Here is a 12742-nt window from a genome sequence, read left to right as displayed (position 1 = left end):
TAAATCTCTATAGAAGAGGTGCGTGGGGAATTTCCAGCATTCGATTAAAGACACTGGACACCATTGTTAATTTTCAAAGACCAGTCTTCTCACTTGGTGTGTCTCAACGTATGCATAAAATAACAAACCTGTGAAAATTTTAGTCCAATTGGTCGTCGAAGTTGCGAGATAACTATGAAAGAAAAACATCCTAGTCACACAAAGTTGTGTGGTCTAAAAATCGAACTCATATGGAAAATAACTTCTTTCTTGAAAACTACGTCACTTCAGAGGGAGCCGTTTCTCACAATGTGTTATACTATAAACAGCTCTCCATTACATGTTACCAAGTATGTTTTTATGCTAACAATTATTTTGAGTAATTAACCAATAGTGTCCAGTGCCTTTAACGCATATAAGATGTGTCCTAGGTTGTTAAATCTCTAGAGCAGGGGTGCTTGGGGAATTTCCAGCATTCGATTAACGCCTCATTGGTCTCCAATAATTACAGCAAACTGGGTCAACATGACTTAATTTCTTCAAAACTTTCTTAACGTTAATTTACTCTATTCAGATTGTACAGTCAAAACTCCGTCGGCCACTAATCCATTTTGCAGCTAGCCTTGGGTGATTATTAACCTTAATTCAATCCAGGTTTTTGTTGCGGCTTTGTTTTGATTTCCGATATCACTGTTTGGACGGCAGTCCTGTTGTGTAACTAAGTAGGTCGGACGCCGAAATGTTCACAGAGTATTATGTGTCGGAGCTATAATGATTGTTCGTACCACATTTGAAACCGTTAAGGACAAACTTGAGAAAGTTATCTTTGAAACGTGATCGTAAATGTCATTTTGCACAATATGTCCTCTGTTGTTCCATGGAGGAGCAAAATAGTTGTTCCAAGGTGGAAGGAAGTCTGACTTATGGAATTGCTTTCTCAAGTGTGGTGTATTACTGTGAGCCGACCACGCCCACTTCAAACAAACTGCCTCAAAAGATTACAAGAAGCCCATACGAAATGCATAGAGCAAGGATTAATTTATTTAGTTTTGCATCGGGGATCACGAATATGATTTGTTTTTACCCTTAGGGCCTCGTCAGACAAGGCAATTTTTACATGTCACTTGCAGGCAACCAACTGCAGTGCAGCCATGCTACTGGACCACTTTGGTTGCACATTTTTTAAACAATGTTTTACAATCTCCAAGAATAATTTGTGAACATTGAATGTGAACGAACTCATTTCTTGGAGATTGCCTAGAACTGGTTGCCTGTAAATTGCCTCATGTAAAATTACCATTAAACTGACGTGTATGTATTTTAAAGCACTGTTTACTCAGTACTTTTCCAAGTTCTGTGAAATATTCAACTGGCAAATCACTTGGGTGGGATTCCAACCCACAACCTTTTCATGCTAGAGCAGATGTCTAACCACTAGACCACCAAGCTACATTAGCTAGGAATAATTTGAGAATTTATGTGTGCCAACAAAATGTTTGTTTTCAAAATCTCCTCAAGGTCTTGTCAGAATTATCAGTTTCTGTCATAGGAAATGACATTGATCAATAAATTAAAGACCGTGGACACTATTGGTAATTGTTAAAGACCAGTCTTCTCACTTGGTGTATCTCAACATATGCATAAAATAACAAACCTGTGAAAATTTCAGCTCAATGGATCATCAGAAGTTGTTAGATATTAATGAAAGAAGAAAACACCCTTGTCAGTAGAAGTTGTGTGCTTTCTGATGCTTGATTTTGAGACCTCAAGTTCTAAATCTGAGGTCTCAAAATCAAATTTGTGGAAAATTACTTCTTTCTCGAAAACTATGTCACTTCAAAAGGAGACGTTGCTCATTTTTTTTATATTATCAAGACTCTCCCCATTACTCGTTACCAAGTACGTTTTTATACTAAAAATTATTTTAAGTAATTACCAATAGTATCCACTGCCTTTAAAGGAAGGTACACCTCTGGTAATTACTCCAAAAATTAATGGAAACTTTCTTCCTAAGAAGCCCTGCAGCTGTTGATAATGTATAACATCCTGAGAAACAATTTCCTTTTAAAAAGTGTGGTTTTAGGGAGAGGGATTCAAAAACATTTCAATCTGAGAAACGTTTCTGCGTGAAACTGTTCTCAGATTGTGTACTGATTGGAAGTTATTCTTCCTGAACGGACATATCGACCGCTACAGATTTTTGGCAATAACTCAAAACCGCTGCCATCTTTTGAAGTGAAATTTTCAAAGATGGTTTTATTCTATGATTTAGAAGTGAGAGCTTCAGTGTTTAAAGTTGAATGTAGAAACCGGTTAAGCATTGCCCAATATCGGCAAGATTATGCTTACAGGAAAAGGTTTATCAGCCAAAATACCATGCCAATGGAACAACTTGTGACTGGTATCTTGCTTTAATTTGCTGAGAAAAATGTTTGCTTAGAAAAATATTCAGCAATGTTTTTGCTTTTAAAGCAATTCTATGAAATCCAGCCCAGATACACAACATCCATCAAAAGTGTTTTGCAATTTGCCAAAACTAATTATCTTTATTACTTTTTATCCGATTGCAGGAAATTGAATCGGTAACCAACCCTGTTGTCTGATCCGTTACGCATCTTCAGTCGGAGCCCCCGACGAGGGAGGCCTAGTGGTGGTTTGGCAGACAACCAGCAACCTAGAACTTTGCACCCTCCGAGAGCACACAGTGAAGTGTGTTTTGATTTCATGCTGATATAAAAGCACCATCACATCACTCTCCAGACATTGAACACGAGACCCCACTCTTCAGTTTGTGCTGTTTTTGTTTTGTCGAGGGTGACTTGCCACTGAATAGCTACGGCCATGAGATCGGGTCGAGTCTACTGAAGAGTTTCCAGCGATCTAGAATGTCTGAAAGCTCCTCGTCTGAAGAGGAGATCCTGGTTTTTCCCCCAGGGTACGGCGTTACATTTACTATTGGGGGACTACCCCTGATGGCCAGCACGTTAGCCAACGCTTTACCCTGTACATCCACCGGAGAAACTTGCAATGACACCAACAATAAACTCTGCCAGGAATGGCTCGAGGACGATAACCGCCGACGAGACCTGGAGAAATGGGCCATGCTGGCCGGTCAGGCCGCTTACAAACTCGAATCCCACATCTTCCACCAGGTCCTGCCGGATGAGTTCATTAAACCTCACATCTTCCCGAGGAACATTACAGACATGGAGGCCCTCATCAAGAAATACGGGCAGAGCGGCGAGGCTGCGAGGCTCGAGAATGCCAAGGGAAAGTGGAAGCAACTTAAGAACCACTGGAGGTGGACTAAAGACCATACGGCCGCACTTAGCCACATCAAGTTCGCCTACTTGCACATTTCAAACCCTCTGGAGGTCATGATGAGACTGGATCGGAACCAGGAAGAAAGCTTAGAAGAAACACGGCAGGCATTCCATCAGTCCTTGCCAACTAACCTTGACGAGGCAGGTAACCAGATCGTTGAGATGATGCACGAGGCAAATCTACTTAAGACAATGTCTTCCTTTTAAACTATCATTATAAAAGCACTGGACACTTTTGGTAATTACTCAAACTTATAGTTAGCATCAAAACTTACTTAGTAAACAAGCATTGGAGAGCTGTTGATGGCATAAAACATTGTGAGAAACGGCTCCCTTTGAAGAAACATAGTTTTTAAGAAAGAGATAATTTCTCACTCAAATAATAAAAGACTTCAGGTCTGAAGCCTTTTTTGGGGGCATCTGAAAGCACAGAAATTTCTGCAAGAAGTTTTTTCTTTCATTATTCTCTTGCAACTTTGATAACCAATTGAGTAATAAAAGTTAACAGATTTGTAATTTTATGCCTATGTTGGGATAAACCAAGTGGGAGTACCGGTCTTTGACAATTACCACAGGTGTCCAGTGCCTTTATATACCCTGAGCGAATGATGATACATGTAAGGTGCTAAATCGATGTGATTGATTGCTGTAAATGTGCAGGTCATATCAATTTATTTGGCCCAGCAGATTCCATTAGCTGGCCACGAAGATTGATGATTTAGCCGTCTGTCTACACACACAGGTTTGATTCAATATTTTATGCAACACAAAAACCCCAGCAACAGCAAAATGGTAAACATAAACTGATTTTAATTGGTGGAATTTTGTTTCAATTCTCGTAATTTTGCAGTTCTGATAAAATATTCACGATAATACAAATAATAAGTACAGTAGTTGTTGATCAAGTAAAATGGTCTAGATACATCCTTGCATATATTTTTGAAAATTTGAAATAGTTCTACTTCAATATACGCCTTGATTGTCAGCCTTGTATTAGTAATTGTCCCGCCTATGACATATTTGTGACACTAAATGAGACATTCAGGGGTCTTTACTTTTAATTTCTTGATCAATTAACAAGCACCAGCAGACCTGGAACTTCATCTTTAACAAGAGTATGTGAATATTTTGAAAGGACACCTTTAAGCTAAGACCTGGGCAACAGAGGCCAAAGCCTCTGTAGTTTCTGTGAAACTCCAGGCACAGAACATCAAAGGTTTACCAAGACCAGGGCAACAGAGGTCATGACCTCCGTAGTTTCTGTGTAATTCTAGGCACAAAACATACTAAAAGGTGGCACCAAGGCCAAAACCAGGGCAACAGATACCAAAGCCTCCATGGCCCCTGTGCCTCCATTGCCCCATGTGTAATCCAGGTAGAAGTGTCAAAGGGGGTATTAAGGCCAAGACCAGGGCAACAGAGGTCATGACCTCTGTAGTTTCTGTGTAATTCTAGGCACAAAACATTCTAAAAGGTGGCACCAAGGCCAAAACCAGGGCAACAGATGCCAAAGCCTCCATGGCCCCTGTGCCTCCATTGCCCCATGTGTAATCCAGGTAGAAGTGTCAAAGGGGTTATCAAGGCCAAGACCAGGGCAACAGAGGTCATGACCTCCGTAGTTTCTGTGTAATTCTAGGCAAACTAAAAGGTGGCACCAAGGCCAAGACTAGGGCAACAGATGTCATAGCCTCTAGGCCCCTGTGCCTCCATTGCCCCATGTGTTATCCAGGCACGAAATGTCAAAGGGGTTATCAAGGCCAAGACTAGGGCAACAGAGGTCATAGCTTCCATGGCCCCTGTGCCTTCATGGCCCCATGTGTTATCCAGGCACGAAATGTCAAAGGGGGTATCAAGGCCAAGACCAGGGCAACAGAGGTCATGACCTCCGTAGTTTCTGTGTAATTCTAGGCAAACTAAAAGGTGGCACCAAGGCCAAGACTAGGGCAACAGATGTCATACCCTCTAGGCCCCTGTGCCTCCATTGCCCCATGTGTTATCCAGGCACAAAATGTCAAAGGGGTTATCAAGGCCAAGACTAGGGCAACAGAGGTCATAGCTTCCATGGCCCCTGTGCCTTCATGGCCCCATGTGTAATCCAGGCACGAAATGTCAAAGGGGGTATCAAGGCCAAGACCAGGGCAACAGAGGTCATGACCTCCGTAGTTTCTGTGTAATTCTAGGCAAACTAAAAGGTGGCACCAAGGCCAAGACTAGGGCAACAGATGTCATACCCTCTAGGCCCCTGTGCCTCCATTGCCCCATGTGTTATCCAGGCACGAAATGTCAAAGGGGTTATCAAGGCCAAGACTAGGGCAACAGAGGTCATAGCTTCCATGGCCCCTGTGCCTTCATGGCCCCATGTGTAATCCAGGCACGAAATGTCAAAGGGGGTATCAAGGCCAAGACTAGGGCAACAGAGGTCATAGCTTCCATGGCCCCTGTGCCTTCATGGCCCCATGTGTAATCCAGACACAAAGTGTCAAAGGGGGTATCAAGGCCAAGACTAGGGCAACAGAGGTCATAGCTTCCATGGCCCCTGTGCCTTCATGGCCCCATGTGTAATCCAGGCACGAAATGTCAAAGGGGCTATCAAGGCCAAGACTAGGGCAACAGAAGTCATAGCTTCCATGGCCCCTGTGCCTTCATGGCCCCATGTGTAATCCAGGCACAAAGTGTCAAAGGGGGTATCAAGGCAAAGACCAGGGCAACAGAGGCCATGCCCTTCAAAGCCTCTGTGTAATTATTCCAGGTACATAATATCAAAAGGGGGCACCAACGCCAAGACAACAGATGCCACAGTTTCTGTTGTCACCATATAATTACAGGCCTCCAGCCTTTAATTAAAAAAAAGAGATTAATTAAACACTTGGATTAAGTTCTGATCTTTCAGGCACATCATCTTGTATTGATACCCCCCCCCCCCTCCCAAGAGATTATCTACATGTAGTTAGACTCGTCAGACCTAATTGCAAGGGTTATGACTCCATTCCTCTTGATGCTAACAGCACATCACATCCTCTCTCTCAACCACATCCTTCACGACCCCCTGTTTCACCTCTTGCCCTCGGTCTTTTTAAAGGCACTGGACACCAATGGTTATCACTCAAATGGAGAGCTGTTGATACATGTATTTATAAATACTGAATAACGTAGTTTTTGAGAAATGGGTTTATTTCTCACTCAAATAATAAAATACTTCAGGCCTGAAGCCTTTTTATTATGCATCTGAAAGTACACAAATTTGTGCAACAAGGTTTTTTCTTTTCTTCTTTCATTATTCTCTTGCAACTGCGATGACCAATTGAGCTAAATTTTTTCACAGGTTTGTTATATTATGCATTCGTTGAGATACACCAAGTGAGAATACTGGTCTTTGACTATAACCGAAGGTGTCAAGTGCCTTTAAATACAGTCAGGACATCAGTCATGTCCTCTTTCGCACAGAGAGTAAAGCGAGACCCATGACGGGCAGGAGTTATCCGCAGCATTGCTCGTATTAAATAAGATTATTCAAGAGGGGCGTTCTAAGGGAATGGAGGTCACAAAGGTCAGGGCGCGGGGGGCACTCGCATTCAGCATGAACTCTGTGGGAAGGTTGGGTCCGAAACAACATCAATAGCTGAAAGCTTTAATGATGGAGCTCTGCAAAGAAAATGCGCTTACGGAAGCGGGGAATTCCGCGATTACGTCAAGCGTATTTCACAGGTTAGCAGGGAATAGCCGCTTACATGTGTATGTGCTTACGTACTCCACAACGCATTCTTGGCTTACGCAGGTACAGGCCTGGAACGTCATCTTTGAAAAGGGCAAGGCCATTTCCATTTTGCAAAAGGCACTTGCATTGGAAAATCTTAAAGTTATTGGGAAACTTTTGAAGGGGCACCAAGGCCAAGACAAACTTGTGAACAACTTAACACAGGGCGTAATAACTCCAAGAAAACCTGAACCCAGAACCCGAAGTACAAGGTTCGCTCCTCCAGAAACACAATTGGAGGCATGGCATGGCTCTTGGAGAAATATTAAGTTCTTTCTATGTGCCTTGTCACAAGACGCAACCTTTTGGGGCAACCTGGAGGCAAAATTAACTAACTGCAGTACATGCTACAGGACCACTTTCGTAGCACATTAGTCATTCTTCAAACAAGAACAATTATGTGAAAATTGAAATGTGAATGGCTTTTCTTTTTGGAGATTGCCTGGAACTGGTTTCCTGTCAATTGCCTTGGGTGACATGGCACCTTTTAGGCATTGCCTCACAGGGCAACTTGGAGGCAACTAACTGCAGTGCATGCTACAAGACCACTTTAGTAGCACATGGGTCCTTTTTCGAATATTGTCTTTTCATCCACAAGAAATAAATAGGTGAACATGGAAAGATGAATGGCTTTTCCTTCATGGAGATTGCCTGGAACTGGTTGCCTGTAAATTGTCTTGTGACATGGCCCTAAGATCACACTTTTTGTCAATGCTTGGTAATCATACATTAGTTTATTTGTTTTTAAACCATTTAGTTGATGTCAAATATCAACTCTGCATATGCAAATTGAGTTGAAGTTATCCACCTGTCAACTGAAAGGCGTCAACAAATGTTGGAATTTTTGTCCTCAACATTTTTAATTTGATTCAATCAAACGTCTCAGACATTTCAGTTTTTATATTTTGTTTTTAGGCCTAATTTTATCTTTTAAAGGATTGACATTCTTCCGTCCAGGAGAATTCTCTAATCATACCAAATTCAGAATATTAATTTATACAATTTTACAACTTTATTTTTAAAAATGGATTAATTTGATGATGTGTTTTCATTTACAATTGATTTGATTGGTTTATTTCATTGAGTCTTAAGCCGTATCTGAATGAACAGCAGCTATGACTGCGGCTAGGTTGTTGCTAGGGAAGAGTTTCCCATATTGCAGTGCATGATGTAGCCGTAGCAAGAGCCTTAGCCGCAACATCAGAAACGGCTTTTTGTCTTTGTTGTGTTTTGCTGAGACCTATTTTAAAGAGCTGCTAAGCAAATAAATGTTTCCTTAACAAAACAGTAGCAGGGCACCAGTGACAGCCCATGTATAAACACATGATGATTTAACTGGCCACCACTTCTGCTAAGCAAAAGATGTCTATTTTGCGAAGAGAAAACAGTTTTGCTTACCAACTCTTTAAAATACATGAACTTGTTTTCTCTGTAAAATAAAATATATAAAGTAATGGGATTGAAAAGAAGTATTGTAAATAATGTAAAATATAAACTCTTGAGAAAAATTACCTGCAAAATAGCTACTATATCTATATATTTTTTATTTCCTGGGTTTTGTTTTGCTGGGGAGGAAGCCATGTACGTTTTCCAATATATCGCTTCCGTTGTGCGCGTGTGTGTGTGTGTGTGTTTATTTATATATTTTAATAAGTTGAATTTCAGGGTTTCAACTTGATTAAGAAGTTATTCAGTAGTGTGATATTTTTTAACAAGCTTTGATTGGCTGAAATAGATTATATTACAAAGCTATATTTATACACATACACACATCTTACACTGCAGTTCGGGCGCCATCTTTTTGATTGAAGAAAACATAAACAATACAGGCTTGCAGATTTCCAGCCCGGGCCTAATTTCATGAAGCTGTTAAGCAGAAAATACTGCTTGGCAAAGGCTTTTGCTAAGCAAAAATTGAGTGGGGTACCAGCCACACAAATGCAAAATGAATTTAAATCTACACTAGCTGGTGACCTATTTCTGCTTAGCAATGCTTAGCAAGTTTGGTGCTTACAGGCTTTATGCAATTGGGCCCTGATAAGCTGATTTTCTCTTTAAAGTTGGATACCTGAAAACAGTGCAGCAATCAGGCCTGGCAGTAATGCTTTGATAAATGTCGAAAACTGAATATGTGGAAACAAGTTTTCTTTCTAGTTTGGCCATTTGGAATTTTGATTTGTTATCTATATAACGCACCCACAGTGTAGTGTTATGTTACCTACCCATTACACATTATTGATAGTTTAATAATTCCTCTATGGTTTATTGACAATAAGTTGCTGGGTGGCCAAACGGCCAATTGCAGTTCTTTGCGACATTCTTGTAACAATCAAGATGGAAACGTTTATTTAAAAAAGTGTAAAAAGCACACACAAAATTATCTCAGCTGGAATTGTGTTTGGAAAGCTATTAGACAGGTCATGATTTGGCTTCTTCACTCTGAAAAGTTACTTCCCAAAAAAATAAAAATAACATCAAGTGTACAATTTTCTGAAATGTCCAGAGCGATTTTACATGATGGCGCAATCAAGGTTCAGAAAGTTCTTAGCAAACTAATTAATATTTGGAAGTGCATAAGATAATATTTTCAAAGATAACAAAGTTATTGAAAGTGCATATTGTTTAACATGCGGTTTGGTTTAAAGCTAGACTTTTGTGTAGGGCTGCAATATTATAATAATTTTTATTAAAGGGGCTATGTCGCCATAACAAAGCAGACCTGTGGCTGTGTACACAATGTTAGGAACTCTCACCCCAGTTACGGCATGCGCATGCACCATCCCTCGTACAATCCATCTTATGCGCATGACGTCATTTGAATAGGGAGCACTCGCCTTGAGGTCAAATGGAGGCTGCTCATTAGCCAATCATATTTGCTGCGCGTTCAAATCTGCGCATTTCCATTGTTCCGTATTCCTACAGATAATAAATTGCTCTATAAAGCGTCATCGACCACTGATGAAATGTGCACGGCTATCATTTGGCTTATAGTTGTGTGCAGCGCGTACAAGCATGCACTTTTGTTCTGTTGATCACCAAGTATGGTGGTCAAATGCTTAGTGCATTCCATCTATTATATCTAAGATGGCAGCTTGATGAGGTCAATGCAAATGAGGTCTAGATCTTTGAAGGGTTTGCACGCACACGCTGTAACTTTGGGCAAGTTCATACTAGACCCCTTGCATGTGATGTCATACTCTGAAATAGTGCCCTCGCCTAGGCAAATGGTCTCAGATCATTGGCTTACAGCTGGGTGTGGGGCTCAAAATTATGCGTGTGACCTCAGCGTTTCAGCAGCTTTGCGCGTTATTCGAAGGGGTCTATTCCATGCAACAGCCACGGGCATGCGTTGATCAGGACAACATAGCCCCTCTTTAAGTTGTTGGGTTGAGCATTATTTAATTGTTGACTGACGTGACATTAAAGAAATAAAATTGTGATTAGTAGTTGGACTCCTATCTCTGCGGTTTGTCTCTTGTTGGTCTCCTCATGAGGTAGCCAGGTGCTTAATTTGCTCAATGTCAGGTTTGCGTTCATTGCCAGATATGTTATGACATCTGGGTCCCATTAAAAAATGCTGCGGGTATACAAAATTCTGCTAATTACAGCAGGGAATCGGTAAAAAGACGGTCACACTGCAGTGATAATGAAAATGATAATGATCACGACGCAAAGAGAACGAATTCTTTTGGTTGGATTGCTCCACGCAGAACACACACCTGCTCATTCAACCAATCAAGGGATTGCATTTTTATCTTTCTCGTTTTCGTTCTCAGGGCCTGTGTGACCGGGGGTGGATTTCACAAAGGTAGTCCTAACTTAGGACTAGTCCTAAGCAATGCTAAGAGATAGGACTGGTCCTAAATTAGGACCAGTAACTCATCCTAACTTAGGACTGGTCCTATCTCTTAGCATTGTCCAGGACTAGTCCTAAGTTAGGACTACCTTTGTGAAATCCACCCCTGGCCTTAAAGGCTGTCGCACTGCAGCGAAAACGATAACGATCACGACGCAAAGAAAACGCATTCTATTGGTTGAATTGCTCTACGCAGAATACATGCACGCTGATTCAACCAATCGATGGGATGCATTAAGCACGAGTGGAACATGAACAAGTGTAGAGCTTCTGCGTCCCATATCCAACATGCTGCAGTAAAGATGGAGATGACGCACCCCTCTGTACTCCCGACTATTGCTAAGGCTGTTTCTTAGGACGTCTCGCAATGCATGACCGGGCAATCTAGTAGCCGTTGCCAAAACCTAAGGCACTATAGTGTGCTTGAAATGTTGATGCAATTTGCAGGGTACAATTTAAAATATTGCTGGAAAAATTGTTGCTGATCAAAAATAGCATGGGTATTAACAGTTACCAGGTGCAGCTTATCGGTATAGTTAATGGGTGACTCACATTTCTTGGTATGATTTGAAAGTCTGTTGGGGTGGGATACAACTCTGGTGGTAGGGTTGGGTTTTCAACTTGGAAATAAAGAATGCCTCCCACGCCACGCCCCCCCTTCGCTTCCTCCGCCCGCTTTAAAACCGCAGCAACGCGAAACAATATTCATGGTTATTTCATGGAGCAATAAACCTTGTTGATACCAAACTGCACCCCCAAAAAATCAAATCCGGTGACTTTTTTAATCAGTGTTGGTGGGTGACTCACATTTTTTTTCAGTATGATTTGTTTACACTCTAATTGTTGGGGTACAACTTCGGTTATTGGGTTGGATTTAGGACTTGGAAATAAGGAATGTCCTTCACCGCCCCAACACCTCATCTGTGCATACCTGAAACAACACAGCCAAGCGACTCTTTCTTTCAAGTATGAATTCGACGCGACAGATTGTTGAACCATCGGTGAGCTCGAGTAACTCCTACAAAAAACGTCACTTTTATGAACGTGAATTATGATGTTAGTTTCCATATTTTGTATCATAATTTCCATTTTTTTTTTGTATGATCACAAACCGCTGCGGTCTTGATGAAATTGTGGTATATAAACCCTGTGGGTATTGAGTGAATTGATGGGTTATTGTTTTGAAACGATGGGTGAATGCCGTCTGAAGAATCTGTACACAGTATAATCTGTACACAGTCAGGGATGGAAACATGTCCTCATCCAAGTATTTTAAGACAATGGTTGCAAAGTCCACAGACAACTATTTGCTGTTTAATCTGATGATTTGTGGAGTTAAACACGTATAGGCATACGTGTAGCCTTCATAGACGTACAGAAAATGGAAAAAAATCCACAGGAATTCGTCCTAATGACTAAGAGATCAGAGGCAATGCCCGCTATGGGCTAGACTTGTTACACTTTGACCTTTGAGCAGTGCAATCATGCGGCGAACCTCAGTCATTAATATTAATATTAAGTGTGATTAATTTTATTTGAACTATAAGATGAAAACATTCCAATTGTTATTTGACAAACAGTTTGATTTGAACGACTGGAGTATGCTCCATGTAGCGTAAATAATCCCGATACTTAAAGATAAAATGTTGGAATTATCTTTTGGCGGCTGGCCTAAAACCACATAGAAACACAAAACCTAATAATGCGCACAGGAAAATCTTCCTTACCAAAAAAAAACAGGTTAACAGCCAACATTCCATAAAGTTTGCATTGTTAGGACATGTTTTGTGCCCCACTCATTTTTTTGCTTAGCGAAAACATTTTAAAGCA

General features: G+C 41.0%; 1 protein-coding gene across 7 annotated transcripts in view; it reads left to right on the top strand.

The window, feature by feature from the left end:
- Positions 1–10502, top strand: part of LOC139947955 (uncharacterized) — a 32982-nt gene extending 22480 nt beyond the window's left edge. The window contains exons 2-3 of one of the 7 annotated variants that reach the window (XR_011787398.1): positions 2550–4677; positions 5032–10502. Coding sequence is in view for 1 of the 7 variants with exons in the window: in XM_071945845.1 (XP_071801946.1) it covers positions 2865–3509 (645 nt within the window). In the remaining 6 variants the exon portion in view is untranslated. Of the gene's footprint in view, positions 1–2549 lie in introns of all 7 variants that reach the window. The other 6 variants (XR_011787397.1, XR_011787395.1, XR_011787393.1 and 3 more) reach the window with 6 other exon arrangements.
- Positions 10503–12742: the final 2240 nt, after the last annotated feature.

The sequence above is a fragment of the Asterias amurensis genome, chromosome 15, assembly GCF_032118995.1.
Source record: "Asterias amurensis chromosome 15, ASM3211899v1".
NCBI classification, from domain to species: domain Eukaryota; kingdom Metazoa; phylum Echinodermata; class Asteroidea; order Forcipulatida; family Asteriidae; genus Asterias; species Asterias amurensis.
Note: the sequence above shows the minus strand (reverse complement) of the source record. Positions and strands in the feature narration are given on the sequence as shown.